Source organism: Opisthocomus hoazin, chromosome 6 (assembly GCF_030867145.1).
Source record: "Opisthocomus hoazin isolate bOpiHoa1 chromosome 6, bOpiHoa1.hap1, whole genome shotgun sequence".
Taxonomy (NCBI): Eukaryota; Metazoa; Chordata; class Aves; order Opisthocomiformes; family Opisthocomidae; genus Opisthocomus; species Opisthocomus hoazin.
The window spans coordinates 3,813,361-3,840,111 of NC_134419.1; the positions used below are offsets into that span (position 1 = coordinate 3,813,361).

Genomic DNA, 26,751 nt, shown 5'->3' on the forward strand with positions numbered 1-26,751 from the left:
CAGGGATCACTAAGGCCTATCTAGATAACACACCTTGAGACTAACAGAGTTTGTTAACTTCAAGCCAGGTAAAAGCAATTTTAGTTGCCAGCATAAACTGATCCTGGCATTGATATACCGTATTTGCACAGCACTAAGTATTAGGTAGCAAATTCCTCAGAAAGTTCTCTTCGCATCAGGGCAGACATCTGCAGCCTGTGACACCAGATAACCCAATCACGAGTAGTCAGGAACTGGCTATGGAGATATTGTTCGCTTCAGTAAAAAAAGAAAACATTTTATGCATAGAAAGTTCCACAGTAAATAAAGACTGGGTAAGTGACATGGGAGAGCATGTGTTGCTCTCTTCTAGCCTCTGTCATACTGAGTGTAAGTCCTCCTGGCTCTTCTGCCCCTCAGGACTTCGCAGTAGGATGTATTTAAGTCATTTGTCCATTGTAACTACAAATCAATGTATGCTTTTCCATTCCTACAGCTAAAACAATGCTTTGATAACCTCATATCTCAGCAACTCAACCACCTCTCTTTTGGCTTCCCGTTTCTGGGAACATGCAAAAGTCACAACAAAGGATGTCTGGTTACAAGGCTTGGACAGAAAAGCAAACCAGAATGGAGCACAGGAACTGCTACATTTCTCTCGTTTCCAGGTTGTCTTTAATACTGACAGATCTTCCACGATCATAGCAAAATTGTTATTCATTGACAGCCATAATTTAGAATCCTCTATTGCATCTACATATCTTAGAAACTACAAGGCATAAGGATAATTTATGCTGACTTTAACACAAGCTGTAGAAATTCACCCAGAAGTTCCTGTAGAAGAGCCCAGAAACCTGCAGGGGAATTGCAGCACGCCTTCTGGAAAGGCCTCCAACCTTCACTCAGAAGTCAGCTAAAAACCAAAGCAATCCATGCCTTTGTGATCTGCCCTATGTCCAATTGCCTTTGCTGTTAAATCACGCCGAATTTGAACTCCTGTCCAGATTCTGCCTCCAGCTATCGGGTCTTTATGCCTGTTACCCCTTTGCCAGACCAGAGACTCCCATCCGCCTGCACAGGTCTGCAGCCAACAATTTCCAGGTCAGCTGGTAAGCTCGGGGCAAGTAAGCCAGAAACTGAACGTCTAGAGACGGACCTCCGTTTCTGCAGCTGCTCAGATCCCGGCAGCAGCAGGGGAGGAAGCAGTATGCAACAGTATCAGTACCACGAGGTAAATGAGCTGGGTCTGGGAAACAGCAGGCAGCAAGGAGAGGTTCATTGCCACTGGGAAGTCTCACGGGAGGTGGACGTAGCTTGTGCTAGGCTTCCTGCTTCTGTGGCACTCCAGGAAAAGTCAGTGACTGCCACATCTCTGTCAGCAGGACAAGCAAACAGCAGCAAGGCAGGTGGCACACAGGTGAGACAGATGTTCATGGAAGTGGCATCTGTCTCATTTGTGTGGAAAATGACCTACAAATGGAGACATGTCACAAGACATGATCCCCTGTCCCTGCTGCTGCAGCCGCCTCTGCTCCTTCAGCAAGCCCTACTCAGTCAAAACTCCTGAGGGAGGGTGCTGCAGCTCAGGTCACAGGTTGTAGGAGACCAAGTTGAACAGCTCGGAAGGTGAGTTCTGATGAAGTTACTGCAGTGCCAAAAGAGGAAACTGCAACAAATGACCATCAGAGATGATGTACAGGAAACCAACAGAACATTTTGGAAAGACTCTGCAGACACAGGAGCCTAAGACCTGTGAGGGCAAGAAGATAGATATGACTGAGGTAACACTGGATCAGGAACTAAATGTGAATTCCCCAAGAGTTCCATCTCCTGATGCTGTTCACCCAACGATTCAGGGCCCTGGCAGCAGAGGAGGATGAACAAATCTTCTCTGTCAGGAGAAGACTGCAGGCAGGACATCTCAGGTCATCAGAGCAGGACCAGGGCTAGAAAGAGGAATCAGCGAACTGGAGGCATTCAGCTTTACAGAGCTTACGAGATTCATTCCAGAGTACTGGAAGGGCTGCACCTCCGCTGTCTATAATCTACAAAATAATCCCAAACCAAAACACGGCTATCAAAGGGGGATCACTAATGACTGGAAAAGAGCAAACTTCATGCAAGGAGGAAGATCCAGTGAATTATAGGCCAGTCAGTCTCACCTTTGGCCCTAGAGAGATCACGAGATACTTCCTCTCGGAATCCATTCTGAAGACATAAATGATAAGAAGGCAAATCAGGAACAGTTAATACAGATTTGCCAAATAGCTGACCAATCTGACTGCCAAGATAGCTACGTGGATGAAGGGTGTAATACACCTCAACTTTACCGAAGCTTTTGATACCATTTACATGGGCATTCTCCTTTGGAAGCTGAGGAAGCATGGGTTTGATGACTGCTGAATAGGCTGAAAACTAGATGGACCACTGGGATCGAAGACAGCTTGACAGCCAGTTACGAGAGATGGTCAGTAGCGACAGGGGCCCGTATTATTCAGTATCTTCACTGGTGACCTGTGGACAGCGCTACATTTTGGGGATAGCGTGGGGTAGAAGAGTTGATAGGTCCACCAGGTAGAGCTTTACTTCAGAGGGACCTGAATAAACAGCATTACAGAGCAAAAGATAAAGATGGAGTAAGCCACAACAGCCCATTGGTATTGAAAATGGATTAAAGATAATTCCAAAGACTCAGAAGAGATACTGCAAGATATCCCATCCACCTGTTCTATGTAGACTCTGCTTCTTCACATTTTGAAGATTATCCTTCTGTCCTTGGTTTTCCTTATTCGCAGTGTCCACACCAGTTTCAGTCCCTACAGCTCCAGGGTACACAAAGGTTGGAACAGTTGGTTGCACTGTAAAAACAGAAGAAAGAAAATATAACATATGCCACAAAATCGTAAAATATATGATGTAGTAATATCACTTCAGTAACTGCTCTTCTTCTTCTTGTTTTTTTTTTTTGGCTACACAGAGGTTTTGCACTCTATTTTCCCCAATCCCTCATTTCTGTTTCTTTCCATTCCTCCTTAAGTATCTCATTTTCTACAGTGTGCCCTTACAAAATCTAGGATCATGTGGTATCCAGTCCTAATTGTTAAATTAGGTAACTGTAAATTGAGTGAAAAATAAAATCAGTTGCTAAAAAAAAAACAAACTAAAAAAAAGATTACCTCTATCCAAAGATCTTTCCGAAGAAACAGTAGAAGAAGGTTTCCTTCTAAGTAAGGTAAGGCGTACAGTTTGTCCTGTGTTACGCAATGCCTCTACCACTTCTTGGTTGGTATAATCCTGTATATTAACTCCATCAACCTAAACCAAAAACATTCTACCATATAATAGTAGTCACACTACATTCTTAGGCTGCTCCGTACACTGTAACCAACATCCACATTATTTTGTGCAGAAATTGTAGGGTTATTCACCCAAGACAGTAGTATTTGCAAAACAATCTCATTAAATCAGTTACATTTCACTAATTAGATAATATTTTCAAAATGCATTTTAAAAGGAAACACAATGGTAATGCCTTCTGTCTTCAGGAGGCAACCACAAAACAGAATTTGCAAATCTGATATACGCATGCACTAATTTCCCCCTACAATGTTTTTTTGCTTACAAAAAACACCTTGAGGAGTATTGTGGATGACGTTTCCCAGGAAGAGTAGTCAACCTAGAACGCTGTTCAGCTCATTATCACTGTTCTTTTTCCCATGGATTTCTAACATGCCCCACGCAAGCCTATACAAATAACTGTTTGTATAATCCACTCTGAACAGCCCAATTCTTATATTAATTCAGATGTTTTAATTTACGCCAAAAAAACTCTGTTCAGCTCACTGTTAGATCATACATCAATAGGGGCTTCTCCTGCAAAGCTGCAGATAAAAGCACAAGGCTGTATCAATTTTTGCCCTCACAAAGGAGAAGCTGACTTCGGAAGGTCTGGCATAGCATACGTTTTAAAAGTAATTTAAAATCATCTCTCTATAAATATTATCTCTTAAAACAAAAAGACTGTGTAATTCATTCCTGCTTGTACTGTGAATGCAAAATTGGCTATCATTCAATTCACTGTTATTCAATGGTTTTTAATTCTTCTACACATGAAGCTGGGTTTTTAAATCTAAATTGTATCCACACTATGCTACAGAATCATTAAGGACCATAAACAGTGTGCCACATCTTGCAAAATCTTAACCGCCCTCCAATCTCATTCAATTCAAATAGAAGCTAATGTTGCTCATCTTTACTTCAGGCCAAATGCCAAGATTCTCCACTCTGAAACGTTTTAATCCAAATGCTTGCCTCTTTCCTAGTTAACTACTATTTACTACTTCTTTGAATATAAAATAATATTTTAACCACAGCAAGTCAAAGCTCATTTCTGTTACAAAACTATCTAAACAAATACAAATCGTCAAATTATTTCCTCTGCAAAGCAGAGAAGGTTTAATTAATTTTAGAAAGCCTTTACTACTTTGTGCTTTTAACACTGAGATGCGTAATGAAGTATTAGTTCTACAACAATATATAAGCAGACTATTTCACTTACGGCAACGATTTTGTCATGAACATGAATTTGGCCATTGTGGTCAGCAGCACTGCCAGGTATTATGTTTTTCACAAAAATTCCTGAAGGTTCTGTTGGCAGAGGGAGGAAGAGAAACAAGTCACTACATTAACCTGTTTCGTTTCTTAAGATTTTTACTTACAGCCTTTTTCACACACTGCTCCTATCCACAAAGGTATGATTCTGTAAACCACCAACATTTGCACGTTACCACTCACACAGCTCGACACAGAATGACTGAGGATCTCTGATTGAAAAAACAGCACCGACACAACCACCTGCACACTGACCTCAAATTTTTTCCTTACAATGGCTCACAAAAGGCCACCTCCTCCATGGATTCTTCCTTGTGCTTACCCAGGCCTTAAACCACAATCACTTAAATCCATGTTGCATTTGATTTTGTTAAGACTACCTAAGCTAAAAGTAAAGTATGTGCTTAAGTACTTTGATCAGCACTTCAATCATCCTACAGCTAAGGAATTTAGTACTTTAAATCTTAATGAAAAAGGATTTTTCTTAAAAAAAAAAAAAGAGAAACGTGGAAATCAGAAAAGCTGTCCTTTGTCATGGTTGACGTTTGATTATTAATTTTAACTTCTAATTACAACAAGGAAATAAAAACAAAACAAAAAACGCTAGTGAAAAGGCCCGATCATCAGTTCAAACAGCGACCCTTCCCTTCCACAAACTCCTGCAAAATACGAGGTGCTGGTCTTTAATTCTGGTCAACCTTGACACTTCATCCACCCTTTTCTGAACACCAACCTTCCTCAGGCACCTGTCCAGCATGGTTTGTGCATGCTCAGGACATGCCCCTCTACCACTGCTTCACACCCACCTCTTCCCATCGCCTGGCATGTGCTCCTCCCCACCCCAGCGCCCAGTGCTCCCTGCACCGGCCTGGGATTCTTGACCAGCGACAGCAGAGGATCTCCCGGGAATGAGGAGGGCTGGAGAGCAAGCCCAACTGCACCACAATCCCAGAATACTTTCTTGAGTCCCACGAGGAAGGGAAGGGGATAAAAAGCCCTACCCCTTTGGGTAAAACCAGATATTCAGTTGAGTGAATTTTAAAGATACTATCATTTGTGGAACCAATGTCTGAAAGATGAGTTAACAGCTCTAACTTAAAGAATATTTAGACACAACAAAAAAAAAGATTCCACGTCCCCACATCCTAGCACAGATATTTTAATCTGTTCCCAGAGTTTAGACACCGAAACAGCCATCTGCCAATGACAAGTACACCATCTCGCGAAGGTGACATACACATCACGCACAGCTAAGATTCTCTGCATCTCCTGTCTGGCAGAGGGATGGGCTAGTGAATCTGACTGATCATTTCCACTCTAACACCTACAATTCATTAAACAAGCAAAAGTTGCATGGTGAGCTATTTTGTACATACAAAATATCACAAACACTGTCACTCAAAAGCTAAGGCAACCTGGGGACAACCAATACTCTGTTTTTTAAATTCTTACAACGCGCGACCTGAATTGTGCTTTGTAACACAGGGGCAAAGCAAGGAACAGCGTGGACAGGAACCTGACCACATTAGAGTCTAAACTGTGACAGTTCCTGCACGTACAACATCTCGCACAGTAACAACCTAAGCATGTAAAATTCACAGTCCAGCAGTCAACTGGGAATTATTTTTTTAAAGCTAATTACAACTCCTTAAAAAATTTTGTAGGTGAATTTCACTTTGCAGCACCGTTCTCCAAATATCTTCCTCATAGGTTTTTTAAGTCACATGGTTTCAAAGAAGCACTATCCATTTTCCAGATCGTAAATATAGGGTATTTAAGCAGCCACTGTCCTAGGCTTTACCAAATCCTGCAGAACTCACCTACATCACATGTGCCAGCATATCCAACAATTGTTATTCCCAGGCTTTGCCCATTCTTTTTTATAAGTTCTACATCATAGGTCTCAAGAAGGTTGGTATTGTCCTATCAATAAAACACAAGACAGTCAAAAGTAATCTCATAATTTCCCAGTACCATAACAATATTGCAGGGTAATTCAGATCTTCAGAAGTGAGTGGTGATTTTGATTTTCCTATTTTAGGAGGGATCATATTTGCAAAAGAGATATACCCAAGATTTGTTGAAAATAAGGTGTCAGCCAAACACATTAGTTGCTTTGTAAATCCTTTCCTAATTCTTTCTCCACATACCCATCAGAGCTACAATATTCATATTTTATGGAAAACAGACATTCTCATTAGACTGCTTGGGGGCCATTTCCCTTTGGATTCCACTGCCACTTGGTAACAACAACTTCCCAGTCAATTCCACAGGACAACAGAAACCCTGAATGCTGTCAGAGTTTCTTCTCTCCCTTCCATATGTTAGTCCTGATAATCAGTGTCACGAATCCCCTCGCCTGAGATCTTTCTACCAGACAGTTAAGCAGCAAAAAGGAAGGCTGTGCTGCCACTCAGCAAGACCTGGACAGGCTGGAGAGCTGGGCGCAGAGGAACCTGATGAAGTTCAACAAGGGCAAGTGCAGGGTCCTGCGCCTGGGGAGGAACAACCCCATATACCAGCAGAGACTCAGGGCTGGCCTGCTGGAGAGCAGCTCTACGGAGAGGGACCTGGGCGTGATGGTGGATGATAAGCTGACCATGAGCCAGCAGGGCGAGGGAGGTTCTCCTCCCCCCTCTACTCTGCCCTAGTGAGGCCCCATCTGCAGCACTGTGTCCAATTCTGGGCTCCCCACTTCAAGAAAGATGAGGAGCTACTGGAGAGAGTCCAGCGGAGGGCTACGAGCATGAGGAGGGGACTGGAGCATCTCTCCTACGAGGAGAGGCTGAGGGAGCTGGGCTTGTTCAGCCTGGAGAAGAGAAGGCTGAGAGGGGACCTCAGAAATGCCTCTAAATATCTGCAGGGTGGGTGTGAGGAGGAGGGGGCCAGACTCTGTCCAGTGGTGCCCAGCGACAGGACAAGGGGCAACGGGCACAAACTGGAGCATGGGAAGTTCCAGCTGAACATGAGGAAGAACTTCTTCACTCTGAGGGTGACAGAGCACTGGCCCAGGCTGCCCAGGGAGGATGTGGAGTCTCCTTCCCTGGATATATTCAAAAACCACACGGATGAGGTCCTGTGCAGCCTGCTCTGGGTGATCCTGCTTCGACAGGGGGTTGGACCAGATGATCCCCAGAGGTCCTTTCCAGCCCCTACCATTCTGTGACTGTGAAAAAAAACTGGTATAAATACACAGCATTATCACATCACGTATTTCTGTTGGAAAAAGTGATGCTTGTCTGTCCTTGTTATCACCTACTAAGAAAGGGAGGGGCAGCAGGAAAGGGATCTTCAAAACAGAAACAGGTTTGATGCCTTGAAATGAAAGAAACGGCGCGCATAGACAGTAGGCACATCTCTGCTACAGAAGCAGTGGCCCACTTCAATGCAAATCTGGGAGACTAGGCAGGTGTTTGAGCTTATTGTTTGTTTTTACGGTAGACCCCAAACGACAAAACCATTCCAAAAGTCAATCTTACACACATCAGCTTAACAAGCTTGATACGATCTTGTTCAGATTTGAATGCCACCAAACTGCACAGAGCACTGGAAGACTCCAGGTTGTCTAAGGCAGTGGGAAGCAAACAACTCGTCAGTTCTCATTCAGTGAAAATCATTTTTAAGACCTGACAGAGGAAGGAAGAGTATTAATCTGTCAATGCTTTATTGTTGAACTGGTAAGACAACTTCTTATAACAAAAAATACTTGAAAAGAGAAGCACATAACACGACCTGTTCTCCTAACCCTCTTCTTACTGCAATTACCAAAAACCCATAAAAGCTACTAGCTAAGGTTACAGTATGACCTGACACCGGAGAAGTATATGGAGAAAGGTCCCCACAAAGCCAGCCTCAGGATGTCTGTGCAACTCTACTCTGACAAGTAAAAAGCAAAACTGCAAGACAGAGTTCAAACAGGACACACTAAAGACATTGGCGATACCAAAGAGAAAAACCATCAAGCACATAGATCTGGGATTGCAAGGGATAAATTAAAAAACACAAAGTTAGTTGTTTTCAGTAATCAGATAGAGCCCAATGAGATCAAAAAGATGATGATGATCAGAGTAAGGTCTCTTAAGGTGATGAAATCAAGAGGGATAGTGTCACGGCCAGCAGCAAAAAATAGAATGGAAAATTGGACAACGTTTCTTAAGAGAGTAAACAAAACAAAAGTTTAATCAAATGCCTGCCAAATACTAGCTTTGGAAGGACCTATTTTAAAAACAGACCAAAGTTATGGCTGTACCTATTTCACTTTTCACTGACAGAGAAATCCATGGACAGCTATCTCCTTTCTTATCACATACACTTCCCACCACTAGCCAACTCATTAAGCTCATTAAAAGCTTTCTGACTCTCCTGCTCCACAAGACACTGATGGAGACAAAGATAAGTTTTGATGCTCTGTCACTTATCTTTAGGAGAGGGAACCAAAACAGTAAACAAGCCTATAACAACATTTGAAACGGAGCTGTGGCCTTGAGAGTCCTGGTATTTTGACAAGTGAAAGCCCATCACAGCCGGTGCTCTGGCGCTACAGAAGTTTTCTCCAGGTAATGTTACTGGTAGAATGCAAAACATTGGATGTGGAGCCTGGAAAAATCAAAGTACAAATTTCTAAACACAGTCAGCAAAAGTAGGCTGCTAACACTGCCATCAGGATCTTGGAGAGTACAGATAATACGACTGTTTTCCTGTGCCCACGCACAGAAGTAAGTAGTTTCAGTTATTCTCTACTACAGGAAATTTAAAGGAAATCAAGTATTAATATAAAACTGAAAAAAATGACCATATATTAAAAATGCCTTTCTGCTGGTTTGCAAAAAAGAAAGGGAAAATATTTTCTATTCCAAAGCTCACAGCTAGCGAAAGTACTCAAAAAACAGAGAGAAATTAGATTATAGGAAAAAGTTCTGTTGTAGATCAGATGCAAATTGAAAGGTGGACCATTAAAATCATCATTAAATCAATAAATACATTCAGATTAGCCACTCTTCTTGACTTGAGCAAATCTCTCAACACTAGAAAGAGGAGTTTCTTCAAATCTAAATATGAAGGCACTATTTAGTTCAGAAAACGATAGACGACGTTCAGAAAAAAGTAGATGAAGTTGCTACGTGATTGCTTTTCCCCCCTAAACTACATAGCAGGAATAAGGAGGACACTGAAAAGACATCCAGATGGCATAACATTTTACAAAGGGTGCAGCATCTACAATGCTCGCGGACGATTAGTGACAAACAGGCCCGCCTTTGAAGCAGGGAAGAAAGAAAAAATAGTACTTCATAGAGGAAACAAAATAAGGACTATGTTATTTTTTCCTAATACAGGCCTTGGAAAATACGATACAGCCAGAAAAGAAGTCCTTCATACCAACACTGATTCTCTAGGAAAACCTTTTTCCAGAGCCCACTTTTAAAGATTCCAACCTAATGCACATAGATTACGCCCTCCCATCTCTCTGCCACTCACCCTTCCTGCTACACCAAACCCTCTTCTGAGAAGAGGAGCTTGAGAAGGACCCAGAATACTTCACCGACAGCTTCAGCCACAGGAGTCTTCCAGAGGGACACAAGGCACAAAGCTAACGGCTGCCGTTGCAGCGACTACGCCCAGTAAGCGAGGAGGTGAGTTTGTAACAATGCGACTGCTAGATTGACCTTGAAAAATGGTGCTTCAAAAAAATAGCTCTTGTCACTCATATTCAAGAAACTAGACAGGAAAGAAAAGGCTACTCAGATTCTACACCTAAATCTAAGCAGCACAGTAGTAGCAGATGGTACACAAGCACAGCTTTGTTTATGTTTCAAGACCTACTGTACACTTAGTGTAGCATTTGTTGATTTTAATTACTCAAAACTGAAAAGAATGACTTCAAAAACAAGAGACTTTGATATGACCATGATAAGATTTGCTAAAACAAGTTTCAAAATTTTTAGATATATTTCCTATCACAGACAGTAGCGTAGACTATGAAAACATTACACTTATGTTTCATAAAAAGATGATAGTGCTGAATAATTCTGGTGTGGCCATAGCGCTCCGGATTTCAGACTAGGAAAATTCACAGTCAAGGTTTAAATCCACTTAGAAATGATTGATTAGCAAAAATGTAATGAGCTAAGAGGGAGAACTAAAAGTACCATTTATCGATAACGTTTATGGTCTTGATAATTGAATTACCCACTCTGAAATAAATTCTGTAAAGCTGGTCATTCCGATCTCAAGATTATAGGTATTAGTAACACACAGGAAAAAGGGAAAAATTATAGAAGGAAGGGATAGAATAACGACCACTTAAATGCACGCATATGATATCTGGAAACTCAGAAGAGGAGAAGCACTTTAGGTCTCAAGAATGCTCTGTTGTCCTCCTGCTTTCTGATCGCAAGCCACAAACATACTTCAAAATGTTGCAAGTATACACCAGATACTTACATTTCCATTTTGAAAGGAAGGTAACGTACTGACTGGCCAGCTCACAGGAGCTGGTGGAGTCTCCACAATTTCACACACTGGGTCTCTTGCAACGATCATCCTCACAGAATTCCCACAGTTTCTCAGCACTTGGGCAACTTGTTCACTGGTCATTCCTTGCACATTGGTCCCTCCAATCTGTAAGATGTGATCTCCTGTCCGGAGTCTCCCATCCTTCAAACATAAATAAAATTCCAAAAAAAATGTTTCCAGTCTATACATAAAATATCTTTTCCATTACCATATTGAAACTATGTACAAGCATCTTCATGGCCATGAGGGCCAATGCAAGAAAATACCATAAAATCCACCACCACAGCAACACACTAAATAATTCAAGGAAGCGTTTGCACAGTCGTGCACTGTCTTTTCCACAGTAGTTAACAGTGGTAAATCAACCTTTCCAAAACTAAATAAGACACACAAAAGTTGAATGGCACCGTTCCTAAGAAAGTAGTTAATTTTCTCATTTAGGAGAAAACAGACAGCAATAATGTATAATCTCACAGGTTGTTATGTATTGCTGTTTCACAGAATGTTCCTCATCGGAGAGGGGCTAGAATAAAAAGCACAGCATTTTGATTTAAGACTTTTAGAGCCTTTCGTATATATTAGCCTGGCAATTCTTTTCTCATATGCTCAGCTCCAACTCAAGCAAGTAAATCCACCGAAGGTAACAAGACTCCACACAAATCATTTTTTACATGATAATTATGATTCATGACCTCCATCATCATTTCTATTATAAGCAAGCATTCATAGGACCAAATCCTCAGCTGGTATTGATCAGTACAGCTCCAGCACCTTAGGTGCATTGATTTATACAGTAATCATAGTGGAGTTATTCCCAGAACTAACTCAAACTCATTTACAAACTCATCCAAATTTAACATGTATATGTGCTCATTATTTCATATGTTCTTAATGATGTCTCATTCAGCTGAGAATGATGTGGTGAGTTCTTAACTTACATGATTCATTTGTAGCCAAAACACTTTAATCCTTACAGCAAAACAGGTGTTACACAGTAATTAAAAAATACTTGTTTATACATGACAGGTTCAGAGGGAGGCAGCCAAGCAAAAGCCAACATTTTCTGGTAAAGTCCCCGAACCTCCAGTTTTCATTTCCATCCTATACCAGAGGAAATACCTTAGCTTCTCTCTTTTGTGTGTTACTGGATCTTGTCTGCATGGGTTGCAGACCTCAAATATTGTAACTTGTTGTCACCAAATTCACACTAAATATCCAAATCTGTTTGCTATTGCACATGTTCTACTCCTGAAATGTAGCAACACCTAGCACTGAGTCTTTAAAGACTAGCAATCACAGGTTGCAAACGATACCCATGCAACTTTAAAAGGCAGCCATAATTTCAAAAGGCTTTGCATCAGCCCTAAGCGCCTCCCTGAACTGGTCAGGCTGCAAGGCAGGGATCACAACCCCTCTAAAACGAAACCCACTAAAACCAGGACATCTCCAATCTATAAAATACATCTTGCAATGCAATTACTTCAATAGGGCAGACTGTCTTGCCTGACAACTCGTTTAGAGACTTTGTCCCTATAGACATTGCCAAATGTACCAAGTTCTACAGAGGATGTGCAAATCCATTAAGAGTATTTGTCCTCCCTCAGACCGACCAAAGGCTGAAAATATCAAAAGTACTGAAAATATTAGAAGGTTAGACAACTTTTTGGAATTCACATTCAACAATGTTATAAAAGCCAAAGCATGCCTGAGAAACAACTTAATTCATATCAGGTGGTGACTTTTTCAACAATCATACCTTCAACATTTTTATTTATAAAGCATATGTTGGCATTCAGACTTTGATGCTATCAGGTTCCTTTTAAGTATATTAGTTTATTTTAAGACTGTCAAAACCAGTTAATTATACTTTACAATCAAACAAGAAGTGACATAATATAACAAATTACCCGATCTGCTAATCCCCCAGGAACAATTGTTCTTACAACTACTCCACTCGACTTTCCTCCTACAATTCCAAAGCCTAATCCTGAACCATCGTTAATCAGCTCAACGTCTTCAACATGGCCCCAGTGAATCTGCAATTAATAAAAACAGGAGATTCTCATTTCAGTCGATCATTAATGTTTCTCGCTTTCACATGTACCAGGAATGACGTGAATTAATCAGAGCAATTTTCTTTCTCTACCCCACATATTGGAGATCTGTTGGATCTTGTTCAGTGAGCTTCATTTCCTTACAAATACACAGTGGGATTTCTCATCTGTTTTTAAACATACATTTTGTCCTTCACTTTCAGGATCACAGGATACTAGGAAAAAGCTTGACTCAGAAAAAGCAATTTTAAGATTTTCTTGCCAAAATGAAAACTATCCTTTTAGTTTTTCATAAATCAAGAACACTGCAAACAACAGAGAAAAACAGAGGCAAGGAGCTTGCACTGGCCTAGCTTTCACTTAGCATTGCCCAAATTCTTATTTCTGTTATTTCACTTATACACTCTAAACACCACCAGTACATGCTGAATTAACAGCGCGGTACAATATTCTGCCATACTGAATTGGAAGCATGTTTCTAAGCTACACTGTACCACGACCTTATGTTCTACAAGACAATCTGAAAATAACAAAGCTGTTAAGCAACCCAAACCCAGCCAATGTTTCTGTCAGATTAATATCTCATAGAAACAAAAATGGAGCAAAGTAGGCAGATTTAAGTCTTCTGTGAAGAAAGGATTTATTAGTGCACTGAAAGTCTTTGCCAAAGCCAGTTAAATATCATAAAAGAAGTTTAAAGACCCCCTGTAGAGATATATATTTGTATTTTATTTTGTTAGTCTGCTCAGTGCAGATCTTTCAATGAAAAAGCAGTTAAAGTTTAATTCTTTAAAATTTTCAGTGCAATAAACAATATTGATTATCCACTAAAACCTTCAGATTTCACTAGCTCTGTAATAATCATGAGGGAAATAATTACTGAGAATAAGGAAAAGCGCTGCTCTTAACCAGATTTTCATCAAAACCTACTAGCACAATAAATTAAGATTCCAATATTGCAAACCTTGGATTTAGGTGTGCAGTTCAACCAAATTCAGTGAAGCCACCTGGACCATATGGTCTGAACACAGATGGAAGTTCAGCCCTAGCTTATTACACGTCCCAGTGACAATCTCTCCTTGTTCAAGAAAACAAAAGGGTTCACAATCAATGAAATTTGCAGATTAAAAAAACCCCTGATAAATGAACAGGGATTGAGAGCTTCTTTAACAGATACTTTTTGTTCGTTTTTAAAACAAAGACAAAGCTTTTTGTTTGGAGCAGTTTAAATTGCTCAGGATATTTCAAGCAGTGCTCATGATAGGTTATGTTTACACTCTTTTAAGATGTAATCAGAGCACCCTTAATTGCTGAGCACAAGTAGGTTTCAGCTGGGTATACTCGTAAAATGCTTTACCCAGCCTATGCTGAACAGACCCTGCTGCTAAGAAGTATGTTCATCTACTAAAGCTTCTGCTAGCCCATAAAAACCCAGGATCTATTTTATAACAACTTCATGCAGCTTTGCAGTGGAAGCCTTATACTTACTGCATGATCAGTCTAAATGAAATGTCATGACATATAAAATCTGATTAAAGAAAAAAATCCCTATACGTAAAGCTTGCTAACACAAACACTTACAACCACAAAAAAAATATCCAGCATAGTTCAAAATCTGATTTTGACAGTATTACAACAACTCACAGTCTCAGGTGGATTTATATCACTTAATAAGACAGCCGAAGTTCTGCTGTTTCCTTGAACTGGCTCCCTAGCAACAACCAGATGTAGAGATCCTGTGGATTGCTGGAGGAGGGCAATAGCGTGCTGATGGGAAATGTTCTGATCCAATGGGGTGCAATTAATGGCCAGTATGTGGTCATTTTCCTTTAGTCTTTGATCCCTTGACAAAACATTAAAAGAAATTTTAAAATGCAGCATAGTGATTTCACAACAGGCTTGTGTACTTTAAATACGAAGATGCAAAATACACAGTTATGCAAGGTTAAATATTTATATATTCAAAAAATCTGCTTATTAGACTGTCTTCACCAACACACAAACTACGTGCAATCCACACTGTACTGAACTGCCCAGCCATATTTATCACGGTACAGAAATTTGCTGAATTTTTTCCTTTGCTTCTATTCAAAATTCAATGAAATCCCCTCATCCTTTCTAGATGATATTGAATTACACGGCAGAAGAAAAAAAATATTCTTTGTAGTTACGCAATGAACTAGGAACTATTCTTCATTATGTTTAGCTCTATGTTATACTATCTCTAAGTAGCCACAACTCAGGCTATGATATTGTTTTGTATCATTATTTAATCTAAAGATCGATGAGCTGCATATTTATATTTTACTCAGAATTTACAGTATCAAACTTCAGACATCAAACTTTCTTTGAGCAGTACACAGTTCAACTAATACCTTAAGATAATATAAATTTCAGAGTTAATTCACCCTGGTGATGAATTTAGATTTGTGACAAGAGACAAACCATCACTCATCTCCTTTGTTAAATATTCATTCTGAGCATGAGACCAAACTGTTATATAGACAGACACTGTCTTCAAAGCTCTGTAGGAATCCAAAAAAAGTCTCCAGGAGATCTTGTCTCAGAAGCAAAATGGGAAGCATGCTGGGGAAATTTATAAACTCCAAAACAATATAACTGCACATCTTAACTAATGCATTTTAAACTTCCTTTTTACCATGCGATGTTTAAGATGTTTCCCAGAAATCACTTCCTTCGAGCACTAACCATATTTTAGATTCTCTCATCAAAGAAAGTGAGCAGCAGGTCATCAAATCCTAAAGTGAGATATTCACCCTCCTTTGACATCCGGATCAGTCCATCTGTCTCCACTTTGAAAGAGCCTAATGTGCTTTTCTTTAAGTGTTCTCTGGTGTGTTCTCTGTGGGCCCATAGCCATTATCATTCCAACCTCTCCCCACTCTTTTTGTCATCCTGTGTTGGCACTTCCTGACATGTGTTATTTAAAAAGTGACACCAATGACTTGAAATCTAGACACATTTTCTTGAAACATAATTCTAAGCACTGCATTTGTCTCATGCCAACTCTTGTGGTTTTACAATCGCATTTTATTTTTAAAGGATTGCTGTCTTTTGTTGTTGGGTGAAAACCCACAGACAATACGGGGAGAAACTGCCTGAAGCCTTGATTCTGTGATGACATCTGTGCAGGGATCTGTTGGGAGGACTGGATCTATATTTACACAGGAAACAAACAGTAAAACCAACTATAAATAGGGCATTGTCATAGGCACATAAATATAGAAACAAGGGGAAAATAAAAAAATCTTTCAGGGACACAATGCATAAAAATTCAAATGGAGACGAATTTTTATTTTCCTTGTATTCTTTTCTGAGTTTCCTTTTGTTTTTTAATCAGGACTCAAGATTTTCTTAAGTGAGTCATGATTTCTGGAAATTCCATTTATGAATGGCTCAGATATTTAAAACTCATCTAAAAATCTGATCCTCAAAACATGAGTCCATTTAGTTGAAAAGCCAGAATTCAGGATACCACTGACAAAATACCCCACCACACAACCCAGACAAACATGTTAGTCTGATAGAGTTCTCAACGTGAAAGTCGTGACTTTTCCCTTCATGGAAATACTGCAATTTTCCAATATGATTATAAAGATCTCACCTGTCAGCTATACTTCCTGGCTGGACTTCCTTGACAAAGATACCAACTTCTCCCAAGCTGTGATTTTTAAGGGCAACCACACTAAATCCAAGACCTCCAACAGAAGGCTTTTCAATCTTTATTGATTCTATTTGTCTCCCCTAATAAAACAGAAAAAAATTGATTTACTAAATTTTAAGGCAATAGAATGAGCTAGTTTAAAATTTATGAACACCGGGAGAATTGTTCTCCTCCTAAGACTAAACAAAGGCAAAATACTGAATATGTTATTTCTATAAAAGCTCCTCCATTTATTATTTTTAATATAGCAGAGTATTGGATATGCAAGCACTCTGAGGTTCTGAAACCTCAGGGAATTTAAGAGCTGCTTTCACACTTCATTCACATTATGAGATGAATTCCAAACTGGATGAAAACTATGAACGAAGTGCTGTCTAGAGCAATATATTTGGGATTTCTGGAAATGCTGCATAGCTAAACTACATTACTTGTCTTTTGGCTTCCCTTGCTTTTAATGCTGATTTTTAGGTGTGCGTTCAAAAGATTGCAGCTTTTATAAAAAGACATTAATTTCCTTCCCCTCCCTGCAACTTCACACTTTACACTAAAGAAAGTTTGCTTTTGTGCCTGCCTGCTTTTCAGTTCTAATACAAGATTTCTGGGGTTGTTTACTGCAAAATATTACTTAAAGAATGCACTGCTATCACAGCTGTTTTATCCAAAATAATGTGCAGTCTTTACTGCTAAATCTTATATCTGATGAGTTAATGACACAGTAATGAGAAGAGTTATGCTCAAAATATTACCGCTACATTAAGGTAGTCAATTAGCAACAGTTACTTAATATAGAAAGGTATGACTAACCAATTAAATTAACGGTTCAAAGTAACACAGAACAATACATTTGTGGTATAAATGCCAATCCCACATGCGTGGATGTCTGCACCTGTACAACTTCCATAAGCATCTGGTACATGCTACATCACACGTTGATGAAATCAGCGTCTGTCTGGCCAAGTTAAGACATACTAAATGAAGAGTTAAATGAATTATTACATACCAGTTCTTTTAATCATTTGCACTGTTCATATACTAACAAAGTCGGTACATTTCCAATTTAAAATGTAATTGACAAAACAAGTCTCCCTATTAAAACAAGTTTCTGCAGAAAACGCTCATTTTCAGTCAAGTGTCATCATATATCAAAAAACTTTTCTGGCAACTGAAATTTGTTTTCTACATTGGTTTGTTTGGTAGAAAGCAAGACCAAAAAAATGGCAAAGAAAATAAAAAACACTAAACCACCACCAAACCACTTTCCATTGCTGCTACTATCTTTCACTGGGAAAAGTCACCCTCAGCACTTCTATTCTCTTGCTGCCTAGGAGGCACCACACTCCCAGTTACACAACACAAGAGCATGTTTGAAAATGTACTCCAAACGCACGCAAGAAGATGTCTGACACTAAAGAAAAGTAAATCTGGTTCACTAAACCTGAGAGCCTTACCTTTGCCATCTGTTGAATGATTCTGTTAAATTCATTAACTCCCGGGTTTGGAGCAAAGGGAGATGCGGTGGGTTCAGGTGAACTGCCAAGCGTATGCACGCTCCCAGCAGCAACTGATTTGTCAGCAAACACCAGCAGCCCTCTCTTAGTAAAATCAAAATCTACCGAACGGTCAGGAGGCATGTAATTGAGCTGTGGAAAGCGAACAAAGATGCAGAAAAACTATTAAAAACAAAAGAAGAGATTCCCACATATCTTCTTGTGTGAAGGCTGCCAAAGAAGCAAGAATACATGTGTTCATATACGCCTATTCACACAAATATACCTACCTGTATAAATTAGGTAATGTTAGCAGATATGCTATAACCAAGCTACCATATCAAGTTTAAACTGTTTTTCAGAAGGAAAAGCTCCCTGAATGTTTCAGCTGTGTTTCTGCTCCACTCATTTTCTCCTTTTCCTTCATTCTGCTTCCCTGCCCATGCCCTTTATCCTCTTTTCACCCCGATATTCCAGAAACAACACACGCAAAAGCAACATTAGAGGCACTCAAGCACTGTTGCAACTCTCATGCAAACCTAGACAATTTTGGCCCAAGAATCCAAATTTTTTTAAGTGTTGCTTAGTCACTCGGGAGCCAAAGGCCTGGTCTCTATTATCTGCTCCCCAGAGACAGCCTAGGGTACAAACTACCATTGAACATGTTAACATTGCTAGAACTGTCTAGCCCTGACAGATAATGAAGAAATGCAGAAATATTCCCAGTGCGACACACCAAACTCAAAAATCACATCCTGAATGAAACTGCTCATGAGGGACATGGTTAAAAAGAACTTCAAGAAAAACAAAGTTTTCTAGATATGATAATTCTGAACATTCTGGGTATAAAATCTATTATGCTACAGTCACAAAGCATGACCTTAGATATATTTGCATTTTCATAGGTTTTTAATAACTTGCAGGCATGCATCCAAGCTTTGGAATGAAGGAACAGCAGCAGATACAGCATCTTTGTGAACGCGGGAAGAAGGGAGAATGAATGGCACAACCACTACCATGCCACCTGGCAATCCACCTGGCAATGACAGCAAGGTGGCCTGGTCCCCCTGACGCCCACCCTCTGTACCGGCAGCTGGGCAGGTGCAGTAACAGCAGAGACAGGGATCGCTGCTGCTGAGGAGACGCCAAGCTGGTCCCTGATTTTAAGTTTGCATGCCTGACTCTGCTAACTGCATGGTGAGACCTGTTCATGCAGATGCGTCACTGTCGCCCGTGTCCACAAGATCTAGGTGTCAGTCGGCGTTCTAAACCCAGCCACACACTCTCCTTCCACTGCTGGAGCCAAGTCGTTGTAAACCTAGCTTGGGTATGTCCGCATCAGAGCTTGACAAATCTTCAGGGGTGGTTTTCTAGATTTTATTTCCCAGAACAGGTTAACCATTCTTGTACAAGTCAGCAGGAACTAAGTGATGACGTCTTTTAAGGAGAAAAGATGCTGCCAGTTAGCTGATAAACCGTATTTAGCTTCTGTGAAAAACAAAGGCTCCCACTTCCAACTGTGTTCAGAACTCAAAGTACTAGAGCTGATATCTTTTGCAGATGCTTTTCTCCGACTGATGTGGTTCTCAACGCCTGCCTCTTCTGCCTCCCGTTCAAAATGACACTGCCCCATGACCTGTTGCAATACCACTTCTCTTTTCAGTAGTGACTCTGTAGAAACTAGCTTGACCAGCCAAAATTGCCCACCGTTCACTCACATCAAGTTACAGCCTATTAATGAGAGCGCCCTCATTAACACACACCTACACACCGTGTTTTGAGTTCCAAGATCGCTATAGTTATTGTGGTCTGTTGAACTCAGCATTACACAAATAGGCATACCACACTGGGTAACAAACTCCATTTGTGAAACAACATTATCATCACACCAACAACTGCAATTTTACACTCACTTGTTCCTTCAGTTGCTTGATGGATTGCTGGAGGGTCAGTATCTGGTTGAACAAAGGGCTCCTGAGTGTGTTACGCAAAACAGTCAGGTTTTCATTATGTTGGGAATCTCTTTTCTCACGCAGTTTTGCTTGCAGTCGATCAAGGATCTGCAGCACCTGCTGTTTATCTGCACCACAAAGCAGCACATGTGAGGAATGGAGCTTCATTTCTCACTGCTTAACAAAAGTTATCACTTCCAGACTACATACCTGCAGCAGGATTTTCAGGCATGTTGAAGGGTAGTTTTGGAATTACTCAGAACAATCTAGATGAGACTTCAAAAAAATAATCAGTTAATAAAATATATATCCGAGCAGAATGCTAACAGATACACAGTCAATAAATGCAATAGTAAAACACAAAGCTAACTATAACAAACTTCATAAAAAATACTATTATCCTCTGTTGTTTACCCCAGGTATTCAAACAAAGCTCTCAGTAAAGCTAGTTGCACTGCAGCCTCAGCACATCCAAAAATCCTTCCCTGTTCTGTGTGCTTTTCCTTTTTACACACAGGAAGGAATATGAACAACTCCTTCAAATATGGGTGAAAATGCAGGCTGTAAAAACAAACATTGGCCAAGAAAACTGTGACACTGCTACGTTCAACAAAATTATTTTGAATATGGACATTAAAGTTGTAATCTTTTCAAATATACATACAGTTTAAACCTTCCTATTATTTAGAAGATACTTTCCACCCGATTAATTATTTGTAGACAGCATTCTTATCACGGTAGCTCAGCCCTGCTGCATGGCAACGTAGGTGAAACCTGGCATCTCCCTATAAAACAATGAAGTTCCCTGCGCTCATGAGACAGCACAGCATTAAGGCCCAAAACTGGCGAAACCAATCCCTATTCCAACATGTTCCTAAGGGAGGTCAGCTCTAATCGCAGCCCCAGAGCTGAACAGGTGAAAGAAGCCCGTTCTCTTCTCCTGCGTGAGCTTGCCTTTCTCTTTTCTATGTACATGACAAGCTTCTAAGAAGCAGAATATCTTTTATCACACTACTCTACAGTGCCAAATAGAACAGGTCTCCAACTGGGGCTGAGGCCTACATGGCAGCATAAAAACAACAGACTTGCAATTAGCAGCAATGATAAATTTACATGTTATTACATTGATGTAGAGCCTGTCATTCTGAAATCTATCAAGGCAGTTATACCAAAATGTACACAAAAAGCAAGAATTCTTCGCTTAGTACAAGCTCCTCTGAAAGAAGTCTGCCATTTAATAGCACAGTTTACGTAATTTTAACTCTACTGTAATTTCAGAATAATATATTTGTGAGCATTTTGGAAAAAAAGAAAGCCATATATATGTATATAAAGATAGCTCTGTATTTACTTTTTTAATTAAGCAATTCAAGAGTAGAAAGGGTCCTGTGCATCCGAATGTAACACCAGGGTAAGTACATGCCAGAAGCAGTCTCCCAGCAGGATCCTCTGATTTCACCTCTGCCTCTGACGCTGTCTGTGCTTACTGAAGATGTCTTGAGTTCCGGGAGGACACTGTTATATTTAAGGAAATATTAATTATGCAGGCCAATAGCTTCTCTTCTCCTGAAGAGTCAGATTACGCTGATTTACCTAATGAAAAAAAAAAAAGGTGGAGGTGTGTCAGAAACCACAGTTTCAGATTTATGCACCCTTTACCGTATCTGAGCAAGTTTGGCTCCTGGAGGAATTCCTGCAGAACTCGGTGGGTTTGCGTGGTTTTCAGCCAGGGCCAAGCAAAATGAGTTGCTTTGCACGACTATTAACGGATTTAGGAGGTAATCTTAAACCAAATTCATAGCAAGAGTTGAAGAGGCAAAGCCACACAACCCCTGAAAGACTTTCAGGAATGCATCTGAACTTTCGTAAGTGCTACAGCTTTATTTTCTTTTCCATTTGAAATAAAACACTTCTAAGAGCACAGCAGCCTTTGATTCTGTGCTGAGATCTGATTCTGAAGAACAGATGAAAATACCATTTCCTTATACATTCCTGAGACTTCATCTAAACCAAAAAGGCAAAACTTAACCTCCTCGACGAAAATCTCGCACGAATCTTAACAAAACAGGGCAAAGAATATGGAAATTTGTTCTTTCTTCCCAATTTAACTTCCCTCCATTCACTTCCTGCCTCTGTTTTTCTACCTCACATCAGCAGTTAAAAGAGAAAAAAAAAAACCAAAACACTAAAGCAAGCAAACCAACATCAGAAAGGGATGAAAAATAGCTCCTATGAGGAAAAGTGGCTTGAAACACCTTTAGACTAGCAGTAGGGTGAAGAAAAGATCAAACCCAGAAGAGAAATCCAGCATGGCAGGAAACAATGCCGACTCGACAACACCATGCCCATCCCAGAGCTGAGGCCAAGAGGTTGGTCCAGCTCTTCAGCCGTCTTTCACGCATTTTGCTCTTCCCTTTCCATCTGCGCTTGCACTCATTCATCTGATCCCACAGCGAGCTGGAACAGGGAGCTAAACACACAGATAAAACCTTCACGTGTTGGTAGGGTGAGCTTTCTGCCCAGTTAGCTCTCGCCTGCCAGCACTGGCGCGCAGGAGGGGGCCGGGACGTGCCAGGGGAGCGGGACCACACCTCGCAGCAGCAGCAGCTAGCGGTTCCAGCAGCTCGGCCGCGCTGGCAAACTGCACCATGAGAAACAGCCTGCGTCATTCAAACGCAGCCTCAAAGTGCCGCGCTGACAGTCTCCAAGATTAATCTTTTCTCCATTGCAGCGGGTGTAACAATAGCAATTACGACGATCGTACAGATCCCGGAAAGAAAAATTTCAGGAGAAAAATGTAGGTAAGAAATCTAGGCTCCATCTAGGCAGAGTTCCCTGGAGAAGGAGGTGCAAAAGAGGGGGGGGAGAAAAGATTAAAGAAAGTTTCAGCTTCCTGCTCGAGCTGCTCCAAAGCGTTGCTAAGAGCCACTGCAGACCACTCCGCGCCAGCGGACGCCAAAGTGGACCTCAGGTACAGTTGGTGTAACAGTTCAGGTTTACACAGCACTTTGGGATTCCTCGTGACCAAAGCTGGCCTCCAGCCAGCTTGCAATGGTTTTTAATGATATATTTTTTTTTTTTGGTGCAATGTTAAAACCAACCTCAGTATTTCTTTGTTCTCCTTTCTTTCATAAAGAGGGGGGGGAAGAAAAAAGGTGTGTTATATTTCAAAGAGCTCCTTCTGGTGCGAGGGGATCCCTGGAAATTGAAAGTTTTCAAGTAATGTCTAACTGAGGACAGGTCTCTAAGACCGGCTTTTGAGCAGCAGAGAAACACACAACTCCACGTACTACTGAGCTGTCTGTGTTCAGGGGCCCAAACCGCATCTCGTTTAACAATTTCCAAACACCAATGCTACCTCCGAGCAGGGTGTCAACAGACAGCTGTGAAAAGAGGAGGTCCGTTCCTAGGCGATAATTTTGAAGAGTGATCCAAAACACTTTGGTTTGTCTTGTTGAAATCTGTTCACCCGCTCCGCATTCAACTTCCTTAGCTCCATTCTCCGATTCCTACAGCCACTTACGTATCTTATTGGTAGACAAAAGTGCCAACCCCAGTTCAAAATTTATGTCATAACTCCCAACAGAACTGTAAAATCATTGAGAAAATAATGAATTTCAGAAAGGTTAGTGTTTTCTAACACCAGAAAAAAACCCACACTCCAGCACAGCATGCATCTGGGTTTTTACCGTCTTCACTTTTGAGAGCTGAACTCAGCCCATCGTAGGGAGCGGGACAGTTTCATAAGGTTTTCTGTGAAATCCTAAGGCTTGGATCTTCTTCAAAAGCAGACTAAGAAAAAAAGGAATTCCCCCATGCTGATGCCAGCAGAGGTCATCAGAAGAGCTGAAAGGTTTAAGTCTTCCACTGCCATCACCCCCCACCGCCAGACGCCTGCCACTTGCACGGAGACACGGGGTGTTCAACCCCGGCACATCGCAGAGCCGGAGGGGACACGACAGCCCCGGCAGCGGCCGTGACAAACACCTGCCCGCCGCAAAGGGCTGCTGAAAGACAAAACCATGGGTTTTCCTCCTGGGGTCTGGAGGAGGACACGGTTCAGCCTGCAGAGATTCTTCTGCCCGTTTCTCCCCACCCACCTAACAACTACAACCGCTTCTGCCCTGCGTCCTTCAACTTGGCCTCTGACAATCTGTGTCCTTCCAGGAGACGTGCCTGCAGGGAAGTCCTCCCTCATGGGAGGCTCTCCCCGCTCAGCACGGGCACAACCTTTTAGGACATTAAGCCCCAGGAGTCCTTCATGACGCACAAGTGCCAACTGCTGCTGTTCTGCAAAAGCTTCTAGCACAGCCGATCTGCGCCGCCTGCCACGCCACAGCCAAGGGTACGTCCCAGTCCAAAGGCGCCCTTCTGCCCCAACGCGCTTGTAACGTTTCCAGGCCCTGTCACCAGGAGTGACCGATACCGCGCACGTCGTCTTCCTCATCAGAGAGATCTCACACTTGGGAACTTTCAGCCCAAACAGTTTAAAATTTGATAAAGGCAAAAGAAAGGGAAAACAGCATTTGTTAGGGTGCTCTTAATCCTAACACAGCATCACGTGTAACTTCAGACATTAAAAATTATACTGTTTACACGCCATCAAGCGACTATGCACTGTGAAAAAACACTATTCTAACACATATTTTGCTGTCCTACACGTTATGCTCAGTTTGCCATCCTGGTAACATATAGAAGAACTCAGTCCAAGCAAGCTTAGCACACACAAACCTTTCAGACGAAACCACCACAACCTGCTGTTCTGTGTAATGCTGCAGTATTTATAAAAAGTGCTGCAGAGCGCGTGCTGACTGCTCCAGGCACCTGAAAGCAGGAAACAACCCAACAGTGCCGCGCGTCCCTGAACGCAAACACACCACGCATCTCCTGGGAAAAGCAGGGCAAAGCTAAATATTGTTAAATATAACAAAACTACTCCATGGGTAAACTGAGCGTGTCCTGTTGTTCCATACGATCAGGGCCTGCAAGAGGAGGAAAGCAAAAAACCCCACACCTCTGCACCTGCGATTACCCGCCTCCACGCAGATCGAGAGGAGCCTTACTCACTCTCGAGGCATGCTAACTTCTGACACGCAGAACCAGAATTCCTGCGGACTTCAGCCTATAGTGCCGCACCGGTGTTGGTTCTCTGATGTCTAATAGCAGGGTGAGCTCATGCCGAAGCCATTCTCCGTGGAGCAATAACGTGGTTCTCACAAAGCCTGAGGAAAACTCGTTTCTGAGATCTCAGTATTGTCACGTTCTACTGAAATCAGCCAATAAATCCTAGAATTACTATGATGACAGCGTACATGATTAACACATCACTTCATGGGGAAGAATTGTTAGACCTGGAACCATGCGGAATTTATAAGTGTCAAAAATTTACAAGGAATGCAAAAGAACCATTTTCCTATTAATCAACCCCTAAATAAAGGAAAAAAACCCACCTGCTTATTTAAGAACCTGTGGATCAACCAGCACTGACGGAAAAGGTTGCAAACAGTGTGTTCCCTCCCTAGCGCGTCCCCTCCTCGTCACAGAATCACAGAATGGCAAGGGTTGGAAGGGCCCTCTGTGGGTCATCTAGTCCAACCCTCCTGCCAAAGCAGGGTCACCTACAGCAGTCTGCACAGGACCTTGTCCAGGCGGGTCTTGAACATCTCCAGAGAAGGAGACTCCACAGCCTCCCTGGGCAGCCTGGGCCAGGGCTCCGTCACCCTCAGAGGGAAGAAGTTCTTCCTCATGTTCAGCTGGAACTTCCCATGCTCCAGTTTGTGCCCATTGCCCCTTGTCCTGTCGCTGGGCCCCACTGAGCAGAGTCCGGCCCCAGCCCCTCCGAGCGACGGGCACCGCACGCCACGAGGCCGAGCCGACCCCTGCTCCGCGCTGGGAGCCCCGCCGCTCTCCCCGGCCTCCACCGGGCCGTGAGGCAGCCGCCGCCACCCCGCTGCACGAAGCCTAACGGGGTCCCGCGGCGGGAGAGCCCAGCCACGGGCAGGCCGGGATCCTGACCAGCACCGAGCCACGCACCACGCAGCAAGGAGACGGTGGGACACGCTCCTCCGAGGCTCCACGCCATGGCCGGCCCCCAGCCCTAGCCACTCCGCAGAGGGAATTACCTCCTCCGGACGAGCCCTCACGCCAAGCTGACCCCACCTGCCGCACAGCCGCCCCCGCGGCGTCGAGAGCGGCCAGGCCTCCCCTCAGGGCACGCCGGCCCCGCGGCAGCGCTGCGGAGCTGGGGGGGGGGGGTTGCGGGGCCGCTGCGGAGCGGGACCGGGGCCGGGCGCGGGGCTCCCCGCTGCGGGGTACCTGCGGGAGGGTCGGAGCGGCGCGATGGCCGCTGGCGCTCACCTGGGCGGAAGCGGGAAGCGATCGCGCCTCACCTGCGGCGCAGGAAGCCGGGGCGGCGCGGCGGGAGAGCCGCCTCCCGGGGGACGGCCGGGCCGCAGCCCGCCGGCGCGGGG

The 26,751-nt window shown here is 42.4% G+C and overlaps 1 protein-coding gene across 4 annotated transcripts in view; it reads right to left on the reverse strand.

The window, feature by feature from the left end:
* The window catches only part of PATJ (PATJ crumbs cell polarity complex component), a 159,529-nt gene extending 132,826 nt beyond the window's left edge, over nucleotides 1-26,703 (reverse strand). For 2 of the 4 annotated variants that reach the window (XM_075424348.1, XM_075424345.1), the window contains exons 1-13: nucleotides 26,639-26,703; nucleotides 21,633-21,874; nucleotides 20,492-20,557; nucleotides 20,243-20,409; nucleotides 18,291-18,482; nucleotides 16,783-16,922; nucleotides 14,802-15,000; nucleotides 13,011-13,139; nucleotides 11,032-11,244; nucleotides 6,411-6,513; nucleotides 4,538-4,626; nucleotides 3,156-3,294; nucleotides 2,703-2,837 (exon numbers count right to left, since the gene is read on the reverse strand). In XM_075424348.1, the coding sequence (XP_075280463.1) occupies nucleotides 2,703-2,837; nucleotides 3,156-3,294; nucleotides 4,538-4,626; nucleotides 6,411-6,513; nucleotides 11,032-11,244; nucleotides 13,011-13,139; nucleotides 14,802-15,000; nucleotides 16,783-16,922; nucleotides 18,291-18,482; nucleotides 20,243-20,409; nucleotides 20,492-20,513 (1,528 nt within the window). In that variant the 5' untranslated portion in view covers nucleotides 20,514-20,557; nucleotides 21,633-21,874; nucleotides 26,639-26,703. Of the gene's footprint in view, nucleotides 1-2,702; nucleotides 2,838-3,155; nucleotides 3,295-4,537; nucleotides 4,627-6,410; nucleotides 6,514-11,031; nucleotides 11,245-13,010; nucleotides 13,140-14,801; nucleotides 15,001-16,782; nucleotides 16,923-18,290; nucleotides 18,483-20,242; nucleotides 20,410-20,491; nucleotides 20,558-21,632; nucleotides 21,875-22,536; nucleotides 22,583-26,403; nucleotides 26,475-26,638 lie in introns of those variants that run through there. The other 2 variants (XM_075424347.1, XM_075424346.1) reach the window with 2 other exon arrangements.
* Nucleotides 26,704-26,751: the final 48 nt, after the last annotated feature.